Source organism: Microchirus variegatus (assembly GCF_963457635.1).
Source record: "Microchirus variegatus genome assembly, chromosome: 5".
In the NCBI taxonomy this organism is placed as follows: Eukaryota; Metazoa; Chordata; class Actinopteri; order Pleuronectiformes; family Soleidae; genus Microchirus; species Microchirus variegatus.
The window spans coordinates 27,217,997-27,233,791 of record NC_139806.1 but is presented as its reverse complement, the minus strand read 5'-3'; the positions used below and the strand labels follow the sequence as shown (position 1 = coordinate 27,233,791).

The window sequence follows — 15,795 nt, the reverse complement described above, 5'->3', positions numbered from 1 at the left end:
TATTTACGAATGGTAATTATTTGTGATTAATTGTGATTAATCCACAACTACCCTGTGATTAATCTGAATAAAAATGTTCATCTTTTGACAGCCCTACTTTAAATGTGATATTGTTATGATTTATATAGGGATTAGGTCATGACAGCTGGGTCCTCATATAGAAAAATAGTGAAACACTGATCTAGAATCAGACAATCACGTCCGCACCATTAGCCAGACACCGGTGGTGTAATGTGTCGTAATAAGCACCACTGTGGATGTAGATATCAGGTAAAACTCTATTCTGTGCAGTTGTTTTTGATTACGGAACACTGTTCCTTTGTTTCGCAAAAACCTGCGTCCCTATGGCAAAGAGAAAGAAAGCGAAGCTTATGGAGGATCAATTTAAATGCGGATTACTCTGCGAAATCTGTTTTAATATTATAATGACAAGTTTAAGCCAAACAAGTGTCTATTCCAGCTTTAAGAAGAGAGGAGGGTATGGTAAGGTGAAGGTTTTCTGAAATAAAATGTATAACAATGTACTGCAGTGGTTTGGCCTAGATTTGCAAAGATAGTATTATTATAGTCAAGATGTCTTTTATTCTAAAAAGAAAATATTATAGCCTGAATAAATACTTTGTTTTTGCGCCTGACTTGTGCTGACACGGCCTTGGTCTGCTCGCAAAGTTTTAGTTCACAAAATGACAATAATGAAACCTTAAGAGTCTTAAACAATGACGGAAACTTTGGCTGCTTTTGCCTCATAAAAAGGTAGCTATTTTCTAGGGTTTCTTTCAAATGACCCCACAAAACACCCAGAGTGGAAGTGAGTGTGTCCTTGAGAGTGGTGAAAGAAGGTGAATCAGTTAAACTGCCAGCTATTGGGTAGGACTGTGTGACTGTGAATCACTCATTAGGCTTTATGAAGCCAGATTTATTGTGCAGCCACCTTTTATGCAGCGCTGCCAGATCCGAGGTCTGCAAAAATAACCCTCCTCTGATAAGTGGCTGCTGTGCAATATCGCACAATATGTTCTCAAATGCAATGAAGAGGGTACCTCATCACAGTCCTCCAAAATAAGAAGGATAGCCGCAGACAGCTCGGCGCAGCAGCAGCAGAGTCGCAAAGAGAGATTGATTATTTTTATCCCTTTGTCCTACTTCCTAGCAGTCTGTTGCAAAAAGTGTGCTTGTGTCACATCAATAAAACAAATACTGGAAGCAACAAAGTGTGAGAGTCTACAAAGAGAAATGCTGGAGCGGGAGAAAATTTCTCTTAACGCGAACAGTCTCGCATTCATCACTCCTCTCCTGGCATTGATTAAACACCTCTCTGTTTATCAAAATTACCTATTTAAAAGATTTTTCTTTAATGATCTTAAAATAGTTTACGTAACTCCACACCTTTGCCTCATTTTGTACTTGTGGATCTATGCAAACCGACCACCCCCGTCCCCACCGTCCCCACCCACCACTCCTGCAGCTCTGGCTCTGTGAGATACAGAGTATCAAAACCACCAGCTCCTATCTATAAGGAGCAAGACAAAGATGGAAGGGAAAAAGAGGCGAACTGTGCACTTAATGGTGAAAGTCATGTGCTGTATCCCTATCTCCAACGTTTAAACTCCACAGATAATACAAGTTATCTACTCATTATATAACAATTTGGATTAATAACAGCTATAATGGTTAAATATTAATAATGTGTTGCTCATAGGAGATAAAACTTAGCTGATTACACTAAAGCAGTGAGCCTGTCCCACACTAGAGGGTAATTGGCCAGATTTTGGGCCCGATCTTGCCCTTCCGATAGTCATGGGTGTCTTCTGATTGTAGGCTGGTTGGAACAGATTATCTGGCCAAATTATCCCTTTAACGTCATTGGATGCATCAGAGTCTTCCCAATCCCAATTATTAAACACGGTACTTGAACCGTAACTTGGGACAAGCCAATTTGATTCCGTCTTCCCAGGCTGACGACGCCAACGGTCCGCCTCCATGTCTGTCTGTATTCTGAAGTTACTTTAAATCACGTGAGATTCTGTGAGATTCTCCTCCCTGATATGGCTTGATTTAATGCCAAGTGTGTGGTCCTGTGTCTTGATTGGATCGTCTAGGATTAAAACATTGAAAATCGATCGCATGGTTTGTCGTCTAGCCACCAATATTTAGCTACACTCTCTGCTCCTCCTCTTACATTCCTATGATGAAGTGTAAAATACTCCCTTCCCATTGGTCAATCCGAACAAAATGTCCTCATTGAAACACATTCAAAGTCACTGATTCTGATGCATCGTGACAAAAACTTTTAAGGGTAATTTAAGGGTAAAAACAACTTTAAAAATGAATTATGAAGACTGCCGTTGGTTTAAAAAATTTACAAAAAATAAAATAATATACATAATAATTGTAAACATAATTTATACACTCCAGTGGGAATGAGTTGAACTGGCATTCACCAATACGTGACTTAAATGACTCCGTGATAGACACTTTCTATTAACATTCTCCAATCTGCAAAGGTGGCAACATAAGACCCAGCTGAACAATATCATTGGTTCTTCATCTTTTGCAGTGTATTCATTCATTCTTCATCTACTGCTTATCCTCCCCATGAGGGTTGCTGGGCCAATACCAGCTGACTCAGGGCAAAAGGAGCAGTACACCCTGGACCCTGGAGTTCATCACAGGGCCACATAGAGACAAACCAATATTCACTCTCACACCCATGGTCAATTTAGACTGACCAATTAACTTTTGGACAAATGGAGGAAGCCGGACAAACCGGATAAAACCCACGCAAACATGGAAAGAACATGCAAAGTCCACAGAGAAAGTTTTGTTCCGATGTCGGTTGGAACTACTGCTGATCATATAAAAACAAGAAAAAGACACTTTAAGTTTAGACCTTAATTTCTATGAGACGAAATCCTGCCAAAAATCCATTTTTTTGTTTTTTTACTGCTGCTGAACCACAGTGGTGATACTGACACAGTGACAGCTGTCTCTTTGGATGCTGGGAAATCAAACCGGTGTTGATGTGCCTGGTGTGATGGAACAGGCTGTCATGAACAAATACCACCAGAGGCTTCAGATGTATATGCGTGGGCCTGAAATGGGAACATGAAGGAGGGTCTGCTCAAATCAAACCGTCTTTGGAGATGCGGCATCAAACTGGGTTGCCACATCAGGATACACCCAGAGTCAATGAACCGATACTCCATAAAGACATTGAAACCCAATTTTCTCTTTCCCACGGTTGGTTACAATCGTGTAGCAGGGACACAGTAAAACAAACTAAGCGTGGTTTAAACGGAAAACACAATGGCTCATGGGTTTGGGTCAGGCTCATACCTTTGGGCCATGTTAGGGCACAAAAAGGAGCTTGTTGGCTACCACTGTCAAAAAAGCATTGTCAAGACAATTTGTAGGTTGAAATATCTTCTCATTTCTTGGTGTATTAACACAATTTTGTATCTGTACTATCCGGTTTTTTTGCATCTCCTTCATCTCCTTCACAGATCATTGACCCTTCTGAAAAACCTACATGAGCAGATTAAAGTACTTCCAAACTCTTAGGAAATGATCTAGAACAGTGGTTCTCAAACTTCTTTATACCACAGGAGAGAGAAAATATTGAGCTCTCTCAGTAACACCATTATAACCAACGTCAAAATACAGTGAAGCAAAGTCAGCTACGGACTTTCTTTTTGGTGACTTGTAAAACAGTTGTTTTCGATCCAATGAATCATTAGCTGTTGCTTAATATGCCAGACTCCTCTGTTATACAGAGATGTTAGACATTTCCTTGCTTAATGTTGGAGATTAACACGTGTTTTCAGGATTTTTAATACTTATTTAAAATTTTCCGGTCACACGTCATCAGTATATCTTATTTCTCTCCAGTTACCACCTGTTCAGGTACCACTGAAGATACACATACTACAGTTTGACAACCATGGATCTTGATGGTTACCAATAGTGAGTATGGTGGGATAAGAGGGACTGAAAAGACCTTTAATGCAGCACTATAGACTATGAGTGTGGGGGGAGGGGGTCATTGCCAGTAGAGATGAATCGCTGAAAGGTGGCAAAGTTAAAATCAAAGCCAAACCAGCACTTTTTCTAAGATACCCACAACCCCACTGAGTTGCTCCTACTCTCCTGCACCTTCTCTTTATTCCACTTCTTTCGCTTTTTATCATTTAACCACATCCTTGTGAAACAGGAACGACAGCAATGTCGATTTAAATAAAATATACGTCTCTCTCCACTTCTATCACTTCCCACCCTAAAAAAATATTATTTTATCCATTGGAGTCTTCCTGTGAGGGGGTAGGAGCAGGGTAATTGAAATCACCCACTGGTTGTCTTGTAAGACTGGAGGCTAATGGCTGTTCTGGTTCCTGTCAGTCAACCAAGTGCCCTATCTCCCGACTTTTTTCTTCTTCCATCCTTCTTCTTTTCTTTCATCTTAACAGAACAGAAAAAGGATTGACCTGCACTACGAGATCTCGCACTCCACTTTTCATGCACTTTCACTGCAGTGTGAGCTTAAGAGCTGGAGTGTTAGGGCATATGTTAATAATATACTGGTGGGTAAAAAAAAAATGGTTACAAGCAAATAAAAGAGGAAGGAGATCATGGTAAGATAATAAATCCATGTGTCTTAAAGTTGGAGTTTTGGATACATTAGCAGGCATGACGAATGTAACCTTTAAATGATAAATGATGAAGAGATTCTGATTATCCCTTGGGGTAATTAAGTAAAATTCTGAGGACGTTTAATTAGAAATAAATGTGCCAGAGAAGGAACCACAGCCAAAAGCAATTTATGTAATTCTGCCTGTGTCAGGACAGAGGCATTTAATTTTTCTCATCTTTTCAGATTCTGAACAGAGCAATACAATGACTCAGTTTCTCTACACTGCTGGAACCTGTGGAGTCGTAAAGTTTCCCAAATTATATTATTGAAAGGAAAACAATAATATCATTTGCAAAGAAAACTGAAATTTGCAAAATGATACAGACTTGGTTTTAGTAAGACAGGTGACTAAATCTAATGAAAGCCAATGGCATGATCAAGAAGTATTGTTTTATGGCAAGAATTAGCATGAAGTTATTCGTGCAATTGGCAATTGAGCGTTAACACGTGAAAGACTCACCGTGGAGTTAAAGAGTTTTTATAGTTTGCCCTGTCATTCACTGAACAAGCATTGTTTAAAAGTTCAGTTATTTCAAAATGCCACACACACACACACACACAATACACACACCATTAGGCAGCGTGTTTACATGCAGTTAAGTAACCGTGCCGCTGTCAGCTTTCCTGCATAAACACATTCCTTAAACGTGATTAGTGGCAGGGAGAAAAAATCCAGTTAATGTAGCAACGATATTTTTGTTAGAAAAACCTGATAATGATTTGAGTTGTTGACGTACGTTTTTAAATGTGACATGATGACGTCTGTTCAAGTCTCAAAATGTCTGAAAACAAAGTGATTTTGACTGAATCTAGTTATATAATCACATTAAAATAAAAACTGTACAGCTGCTGCTGTATAAAGTATACCAATTAAATTTAGTTGTGGAAGCACAAAAAAATAACCGGAGAGGGGGGTAATATTTAGATTAAAAGTGGCAAATCTACGAGAAAATAAAGTCTTAGATTTACGAGATTAAAAGTGGCAAATCTAGAGAAAATAAATTTGAAGATTTACGAGAATAAAAGTGGCAAATCTACGAGAAAATAAAGTTGCAGATTTACAAGATTAAAAGCGGCTCATTTACGGGAAAATAAAGTCGCAGATTATGTTTTTTATTGGTATCTTGCTGCAAAGAGAGTGTATCAACAAAATTTCGTTGTAGCACAATGACAATAAATTTTCCTTAATTTGTTATGTCCTTATGCAAAAGTGATGAAGGAATGTATCTTTGACAATGCATCACTTGCCTATACTTGTCTGTTAACTAACCACTTCCTGTGAGTCGCAGATCCCTGACCTGGGCTCGCTCGAACATTCTCAGATTTGAGGTGGCCACTGAGGTTCAAGGCCCATGGCTGTCAACACCGTTTGTGATTAGGACTTTTGTTTCAAAGTCTTGACAAAGCTTACTATCTGAGCTCTGAGGTGGAGCTGCCTGGCAGGAGGCCTGTTCACCCCCTCTGAGCCCCGCTCACACTTCTGAGGCCCAAGCTACCTTTGATGGAGGCATGAAAGTTGTCACGGTGCCACCGCACCATCCACATCGCTTTAATGGAAACTATTCAAACCTGCAGCTCATGGCACTGAATACAGAGGGAGAGAGAGTAAATAAAGGCAGGAAGGCAGTGCCATACATAACATCATTTAAATAAACCTAAGAGACTACATTATCTGCGAAATACTAATGAAAAAATGAAAAGTTAATTTTATTTCGACCCAGAAGTGATTTAACGTGAAAGTGTGAATTGTATTAATAAATTGAAATGCACATATTTTGCTTTTTGTCTCATTTTATGTAAAACATAAAACTCGAAGATTTATCAAAAGCTTCTTTGTAGTTTTGACTTTGCCTTAAACCTGAGGCCGATTCATTTGTTGATCACACAGGAGGGGAGTTAAGCGGTTATTGGTTCTTTGTGCCTTCTACAGAGCATACAGACATGTGTATTTGTGCGGGATCAACAATCAGAATATCTGCGAGCACAGTACATTGTTTGCATCTGAGCTTTTATGTGGAGTTTGTACACGATTTCATGTTTTTGTCAAAGCAAGGGGAGCGAAAGAGTGGAGGCAGGAAGAGCCGCGTTCTCCCTTTTAAAGAACGACACACGAGGGTTCCTTTTATCTCTCGCTTCATGCAACACTATGCTTTTTTGTTTCAAACAGAGCATCTCTTCACACAGATAACCGATTGGAAAACTGCAGCGATAAGAGGGAACACCTCTGGTTTTGTGCTCTTCCTCTGTTAAAAGGACACCAAAGTCCTGACTGATGGTGGCGTTTCTCTCGTCTCGTGTGGAGCACACCTACCTGGGAGCTCCTTATCTCCCTTCATCCATCTGATGGTGGCGGCGGGCTTGCTGCTCATGGCAATGCAGGTCATCTCTGTCTCGTTGCCCTCGCTCAGGACCTCATCACGGGCCTCGATGATGGGGTTACCTGGAGGAACTACAGCAAGACACACAAAACATACTATGTAAACACCTCTGAGCTACACACTGAATCAACTAAAACTTCTTTAATTAAGTCATGTGACATTTTCACTGCGTCTCCGTTCAGCTCAGCCTGTTTTGAAAAGACGTGGTCTACACACCCGATTAAGGCATTAGCCTGCCATGTGGACTGCGGAGGCTGCAACGAAATTAGATGGTTACAGTCTACAGGGGATTTCCCTATTGTGTTACTGCTGTCGCCATAGCAACAGAAGTGCAGATGGACACGGTACAGATCACTAACAGCCCGTATATACAGTATAAAATCGAGTGCAGCAGAGAGTAATCAAGCCCCCCCAAAAGCAGATCTAAACACACAAACACAATGTACACAGGCAGCTGAACAACTGAGAGGGAGAAAAACACCCAGAAACATGATATCATGAATGTACATCATTTGTAGGATTACCATAAATCACAAAATACAAACAGATATGGATCATAACGTGTGTGTGTTAATGCCACAATTAATGAACGTGTTAAATGTATACTATGAAGCACTGACACGACAGTTCTGACTACACTGATGCCCCTCGTGTATATCTGCCTCCAGAATGATGATTTCATCAGAGGCACCTTGAGGTTTTGCAGCTGGAAATTCACAGACGTCACCTGCGACGAGGCTCCTCCGTCGGTTGCTGTTGGCAGCCACTCATATGTACCGTACTTTAACATTGATGTTCCTCATGGGAACATATTGTACTTAACTGACATTATGTTCTATTGAAAAAGAGCTGAAACTACAGATCGAGACGATGATATAGTTGAGTGAGAAGTGGAGGCTTCTTTTTGCAACAACTAACGGGAAAATAAAGTTGCAGATGAACGAGATTAAAAGTGGCAAATCTACGAGATTAAAAGTGGCAAATCTACGAGAAAATAAAGTCGCAGATGTACGAGATTAAAAGTGGCAAATCTACGAGAAAATAAAGTCGCAGATGTACGAGATTAAAAGTACTTTTTTGTTTGTATTTATGTCAGTGACACAAACTTAGAAAATGACGCAGCATTAGAACAGCAGCTACTATGTTTTGCTGGTTTAATTCTGTGATTTTTTAAATGCACTTTGGTGCAGGGTGCAGTGCTTAAACTGGCTTAGCCTTTTGTTAAGAGGCTAATATCTGTCTCGGTTTCAGGCAGCCGTGTCTTCACCGATGTCTCATGCAGGTGAAAGCCGGCGCTGATTATGTGTCAGAGTCTCACAAAACCACAGTCGGCACAGAAAGCCCAAACTCTCACTTTAATAGTCTGAATGTAAGTGATGACACATGTGGCCTCCCACACGTAGCATAGCTTAGCTTGTTTCGACACTGCACCACTTTGAGTTAATGAATGCACATGATATTCCTGTATTCTGAGGCTCCACTGTTGTTGCTGTCAGAGTCGCTGGCAGTTTTTTTTTTTTTTTTACAGTGAGCTGTCGACCGCCGTGCTCGACACGTGAATGTGGGCTGTCTTCCACTGTCGAAAAGCTGATTAACAAGCCTCACCTCCCTGCTACCGGTGGCACTGGGTGTTGGTGTGTGTGCGTGTGCGTGTCTGTGTGTGCGTTGTAGCTACTTAGCACAGTGATGTCAGCGTAGGCTTCCTGCGGGGGATCCGTGTAGAGCTGGCAAACATATCGACCCTCGTCTGACAGCGAGACATTAGACAGCGACACCCGCAGCTCATTGTCTGAGAAGTTCACCAGCTGGAAGCGAGCGTCTTTCAGTGCTGAAGGAGGGAAAACACACAACACACACAGAGAAACAACATTTACACATACATCTTCTCATACTGGGGGAACATGTGCTATGTTATTCGGATCGACTTTGTGCGTATTTGGACTTATTTTTGTCTTTGTACTCTCCAAGAGCGAGATAATTGCAAAGTGCTTTACTTTAAATATAAAAGGCACGGTGACAAATTGCAAAAAAAGTGACACAAGGGCAATTAGTTATTAAAAGGACTTTAATGGAAGGTTTCGGTTACATCTCATTTGATAAAAGACTGCAGCAAAAAGACACGATCTGTGGCGTTGATTTCAAAGATTGCAGAGTTGCAACAGACCCCGCGGTTCACTGGGAGTTTGCTGGACACGTGTTGCATCACAAATTGTTCAAACACAGAAATAAAGACAATCATCGCCGCTTCCTGCAGCCCAGAGAGACATCACCACAATCCAAAAACTACTACAGTACAACATCTGTTTACCTATTAATGAATTAAATCAACCATTGCTGTTGTAAGAGCATAAAACAATAACAAACTAAATGTATTAATAGTCTTAAAATGGTGAGTTACCACAACATTTTAATTACGCTGCAACAATCCTTCAGAGCTGTATAAACAGAAATCATCTAAGATGCAATTAATTACTTTGATTTTTACTTTACTTTACTAATCAGATGTTTCTTTGAGTTATTACGTTTCACGTAATCATTAAACCGAACCACAGAGCTGCACAGCCGTCCCATTTTTTCTTTTGGGTGTGGGCGGCGTATGATGTAAAAAGAAATAGGCCCGTGTAATTATTTTTTACGACTTTTATGGACAAATATGCCGCCAGTCATTTTTTCGCTTTAAACACATCACAACTTCAAGCGTGCTTCAAAGAAAGCAGAGAGGGAGAAGAAGGGAGGGGAAAAAAAACTCAACGTAATTAGTCAACAATCAATCACAGCGGGCGGCAACCGGAAAACAAAGGAGGGAAAATTAAACGTTTAAAGACTTCTTTTTTAACACATGCTAACAACATGACTTCAACCTTGGGGTTTTTTTTCTGAGGACAACTGAGGTAACAGAAAAAAACATAAATCCTGTCTCTGCCTCTCATCTGCAGCCACTTTCATCTTGCCTAACCTTGTTTGCCCACCTACCTAAGCACACTCTATCAGCTGTAATGTAGAATGACAACATGTGGTTAAGATGAAAGCCTACCCGACTCCATCCCACTTCGATATGCTGATAAATTCTGCTCTGACTGACAGCAACTCCGGGGCTCTTCTCACTCTGCGCCCTCTTAGTATGGATCTTCTCTCACTCTACTTCTTTTTTGCAAAAGCTTAAAGCATTAAACACGGAGACAAACACGGAGACACGGAAAACCGCAAAACAAACATAAACAGATGGAATAACCATGGGGCTGCATTATTATTTCACAAGGATTTCACAAACAATGAACGGAGAGAGAGGAGGAGGATGGGGAGAGACGATGGCGCAGCTGCCGCATACTGGCCGTAGAGTACCTGCGTCTAATGTTAAGACATAGACACGGATGGTATGAGTGACTGAAAGAGGGGGGGAAATGAGGAGAAAGTGCCAGGGAGACGCAAGAATACTAATGACCGCAATTAATTTTGTGCATCATTAAGCAAGAACATCAGACACATTTTAAGTGATACCATAAGGCAGACTGGAAACGAGGCCTTTGTCATCACATAAAGGGAAAAAAAAATACTTCAATCTGCATCCAGATATTTCTATCTCTGCTCTTTTCAGGTAAACACGCCGCCGCTAAATATTTCAAATAGGAACTTTTACGCAGCTATTAGTTCCTTTTGTGCAGAAGCAAAATGAAGCCCTTGTCGTGGCACATGAATAATACGCTCCTAATTAGTGAAGCTCATTGAAACGCATTGTTCGGCCTTATTGTAATGCGAGGTCAGCGTCTAATCCAAAGGGTTTAATTAAATGTAGTGCGTGTTCCAAGATTTTTTTCCCGAAGTATATAGACGTATTTAAGGACATACCGTATGTAGTCGGGTCTTCTGAGGAAATAGCGACGTTAATCAGAGAGACATTGTTGGGGAAGTGTGGCGAAGAACGTCCAACGTGGCCATTCATAATCATACAATGTTGTTTTTTTGTATCTGTTCCAGTTAGAATGCATTGTAGTAGAGCTGATTAGCAAAAAAAAATCATTCAAACTGGAAAGAAGCACCAAAATTTGACCCATTAGCCATGTAAATTTTAAAATTGTGCCATTTCCAACTATCCAACTATCTTTTTCATCAGAATTTCATTTCCTGGGCCGATTTCAGGGATTTGGGCGTCAAATGATAGGTAAAAATTCTAATTAATAAATAAACCAGAAATCCTTTTTATATCTCTTTCTGCCATTTACTCAGAATGTTTTTTCAAAATAATGAACAAAAGGTTTATTCACATTACAGATGTGAATGTGAAAAATGTACATTGATTCTGATGTTCAGGTTGTAATTGGATTATAAAGGATTCAGCTCTTCATGAGCAAATACATTGGCCATTTTTATACATTTGTCATCAACATTTCAAGAATAATGTTGTGTTTGTCCATATTTTGTTCATTATTTTAGAAAATATTCTGAGTAAATGGCAGAAAAGGGTCATTTTTACATATCATTTGACACCAAAATCACTGATATCTGCTGTGGAAAAGAAAATTCTGATGTAAAAGATGGTTGGAAATTTACATTGAATGACCCAAGAGGTTCTTTCAGTCAAATGTTGGTGCTTCTTTCCACTTGTGAAAGAAAAATAAATGCAATAATCTGCGCTACTATTGTAAATGAAGTATAAATAAAGAGATAGAGATATATTTTGAACCATAAGTTACTTTGTCCAACTCTTTAAAACTCAACTATTCCTCAAAATACTGGATGAGTTCAGCGGGAATCATTCAAACCATGCACAACTTTCAAGAGGCGATGGAACGCAACCACTGAGTTCAAGGAGATAATTTGTGTAGAAACTCATCCATTAAGGCCAAGTTGGAAGTGCCCTTCAAATTTCCCTCTCGCACATCAGTGTGTCATAATGCTCTGCAGATCACGTGACTGCTTTAAGTCGTGCTCTGAAGAAAACATAGACCTCACGATGGAAGCTACTGCCCATTACATCTCTCTCTATACACACACGTTCATATATACAGTCAGTTAAGTGCTTCATTTAGCTCTTGACATTTGTCTCACTCTTTATGCATCTGTCCCATTCATGTCATTCTCATTCAGTTCGGAGGCTGAAATAACAGCTTTTAGGGAGCAGTTAACTCAGTGTTTCTCGTGTCGACTGAGACAAAAATCGACGCCAATTTAAAAATGACACGTATTTACATTTTCGCCGCGCGGCAGCTGCATGCGGTGAGTGGAGAACTGACATAATTTAGAACATCTCAAGGTCTGCCCGAGCAGGAGGAAGCAGATGAATGCCAGAAATTCACTCGTTTACCAAGAAAGACCTCTTCACCTATTTCTTTCCATCCACAATGTTGGTTTATTTTTGGAGAACTGTGCACTGAATATTGCAGATTTTTTTTTCTCTTTAGCCTGGTTACAAATTGGTTAATTGGTCCTACCAACCAGTGGAAACAGCTGTTAATGAGCAGAACAGCAGACTGCTGCTGGTGATTCACAGTCCCGGAGCCAAACAACAAACATTTAATGAGGAAATAACGGAAGAATAATCAAATGTGCTGCAATATTTCGACAAAAAACTATCTTAAATCTGCATCTGCCTCCATCAAGCGCTGTTTGCCAATGGCCTAACTCTGAAAAAATGCTGAAAATGGAATGCAAATATAGCCATTTGGACTGGAGTGGTAATAAATACCAGGTCTTTGGTGGCAAACACTCAAACATCCTGAAATACTTGGTGTCAACACAATTTTGGGAAATCCTTGCCAATCAGATATAATCCATTTCACAAAAGCATTCCCGGAAGATCTCATAATCCTCTTATGTGTCACTTGCTAAGTAAGGCATCGTGGCGTGAGCATGGAGTGGAATAAATAAATGCTTTTTAATGCCGAGTTTAAAAAAGAAAAACTGAGAGCGCTCTGGCAAGGTTCATCGTCCTCGAAACTTGTGGAGAAAAATGTGTAGGAAGAGAGAGTTGCAAGGACAGATGTTGAAGAGCCGCACAGTTAAGACGGCCACGGTTGAACCCTGGCTGCATTCATATGACTAATACCCCCCAAATCCCAGCTCGTAAAAACAACTTTAAACCCAGACTTCAATGTGTTTCTGACCGGTGGGAATGTGTTTAATCGGCATTCAGTCTCATGTCAAATGACTCTGCGGTGTCAGCAGGGTGTTAACGGCTTAGACTGTGATCGAAGAACGCGACAATATCCTCTCAGATTTTTATCATTTCTTTTGGCAAATGTCCAGTGCAACGCTGCTGTTTGTACAAAGCATCCAAGCATTTGTAGCTTACTTTATTTATTTATTTATTTATTTATATGTCCAGCAACTTTTACTCCACTACATTTCCTCCAACTTTCTTTGCTGCTCGTTTCGACCAAATAAAATCAGAAGAAGAAGAGTTTGTAATGAAGCGTTTCTAGTCTTGATGAGCTACTTTGAACTACAGTTCACCCATTCACACGATGCAACATGGGGTGAAGTGGACGAGCAGAGCCAGAAATTGAATTCACAGCCTTCCAGTTAAAAGGCAACTCGCCCTACCACTGAGCCACCATTGCTTAATCCTTACGCCTCAGGAAATGGGAAACAGGAAGTGAATTTGAGTCTCCATTTTTGCATGTCAAGCTTGAAACGCAGCCTTGGAACTTTCAAAACTAGAAACAAAACCATAAAAACATATTTTTTGGTTCTCAAGAGGGATTTATGTGTTTGTAGATACATACAGTGTAGTATGTACTGTATGTACCTAGAGTACAGCAGTCTATTTGAAGCAAAATGAAATAGGTGACTCAGAAACACAGCAGAGTGCCCTTTTATTGTTATGTCATAGCCCAGTGGAAAACTTTCTTTGTGTACTTGAGACAAGAAAAGAGTGTGACCTTTAGCTCTGTGCTCTTTTTGCCCTGTTTTTCTTCTTCCTGTTGTTCCGTCATATCTGATACCACAGTACGAGAAGGACACTGCAGATGGCTGGCGGGGGGAAAAAAAGGTGATTGATAATCTAGTCTTGGTCTAACAGGAGCCTGTCCACACTCTGGAAGGCAGTATTTGTCAGTTTTTACAGCCGATGATGGTGATGAGGCTAATTTAAAAGCAGCAATAAGACAGTGTGCAGCAGAGGAAGCTCTGAAGTGCAGCCAAGGAAACTGTGAAAAGTAGCTGACAAAGTGAAAGTTCAACTTCTGCTCTCCCCATTTAAAAGTAACGGGCACAGTGTCACTGGTCATGCAGATTACTGCTTGTCTGCCAGCTCTAATTAAGGCTATTGTTTTGAATGTGCTAAGCACTCCATGAATTTATGTTTAATATACTGCAGACGCGCTCCATTGTGCACTGTCAGAGCAGCGAATGGTCTAATATTAGCGCAGTGCAATCTGGATTTAAAGGAAGATGGACGAGAGCCGGGTCGTGTCATTCAAGAAGCAATCATTTGCATTGGTTTGTACAGCCATAATATTGTACTCGTTAAAAGTAGAAAACTAAGAGATTGTGAAACTCACCGAGAAGCCACAAATCAGTATACAAGCTGCATTTATCAAGAAGAAAAATGTGTTTATTTATTTATTTATTCGCTATGTCAAGGAGAAATACGACACTACCCACAATCCTCAGGTGTATTTGCTGGGAAGCTCACTGGTAAAAACGTAAATGTTTACAATAACCGCAAAAAGGAAAAATGACCTGGACCACTTACATTAACCACAGGACAGCCATCTTACATGCTGTATATACATACATATATATACATACACATGCATATACACACACGTTTATGTTGGATGTTATGGACGATGTACTTCCTTCACTCTTTACTATTATGTACACCTTTTGTCTTTTTTTTTTTACAATCGGGTTCAATTAAGGTGAAATAAACTACTGCCGACTTCCATGTTTAAAACTCTTTACGCAGATTGTTTGAAATTTCAATGGAGGAAAATGTACTTTCTTAAAGTGGGTGGTCTCCGTTCTACTCGATCACACCGTGGACATTTAGAAATGACAACACTTTGGGAAATAAATCTATGGCCCCCTATTATATAGTGGTTATTGGATATGTTGACCATGTTCTGCAGTGGAATCTGTGGGAAAGTGGGTGAGATCTGTAGTAGACAAAGTAAAGGAGAGTCGCATCTTATTACGGGCCTTTTCTTCCTCTTTCTCATTTTTTGCAACAGCATGATTTTTAATTAATTTCATTCTTTTTTTCCCCCTTGATTCATCTTCAGTCTTTTCTCTGCATTTCATTTAAATAGTTTTCTCCTGCAGCCCCAGCCGAGGACGACTCCCATTTAGAGCGAGCGGGAGATGATGAGTGTGCCTCGCCTAAGTGGCTGCAATCAATTGTGATTAGTGGCTGCCGCTACTTTTTGAGAGGAGCACATCAAAGTTTTATTATTGGGTGTCAGAGTGGGTAAGATTAGGTGGGGCGGGGGGAAATTACACTCTCACAACCACCCTCCTCCCCACTCTAGGTGAAGTCCAGGCTTCCAAATCAATGCCGAGACACAAACTTAATCCAGAATAAGGAGTATTTAGACCCATGAGGACTTTTTTTTCCCCTTTCTGACTAAACTGATTAGACTCAGAAAAGTACCTGTTGACACATTCCATTAAGGATTATTTATATTTTGCAATGATATGCATGCACAGCATGGTAACGTACTCATTATTCTCACTGTGGTAATAAAATCTGCCTTTATGGGTGCACAACTTTGTTTTTTTTAATGAGCA

The 15,795-nt window shown here is 40.2% G+C and overlaps 1 protein-coding gene across 1 annotated transcript in view; it reads right to left on the bottom strand.

Annotated features, from left to right (window-relative positions):
• cadm1a (cell adhesion molecule 1a) overlaps nucleotides 1-15,795 on the bottom strand; it is a gene marked incomplete at both ends in the record, with an annotated part of 408,015 nt that overhangs the window by 92,136 nt on the left and 300,084 nt on the right. Inside the window, 2 exons of the mRNA XM_083889853.1 lie at nucleotides 6,999-7,136; nucleotides 8,741-8,893. Of these exons, the coding sequence (XP_083745979.1) occupies nucleotides 6,999-7,136; nucleotides 8,741-8,893 (291 nt within the window). The remainder of the gene's footprint in view (nucleotides 1-6,998; nucleotides 7,137-8,740; nucleotides 8,894-15,795) is intronic.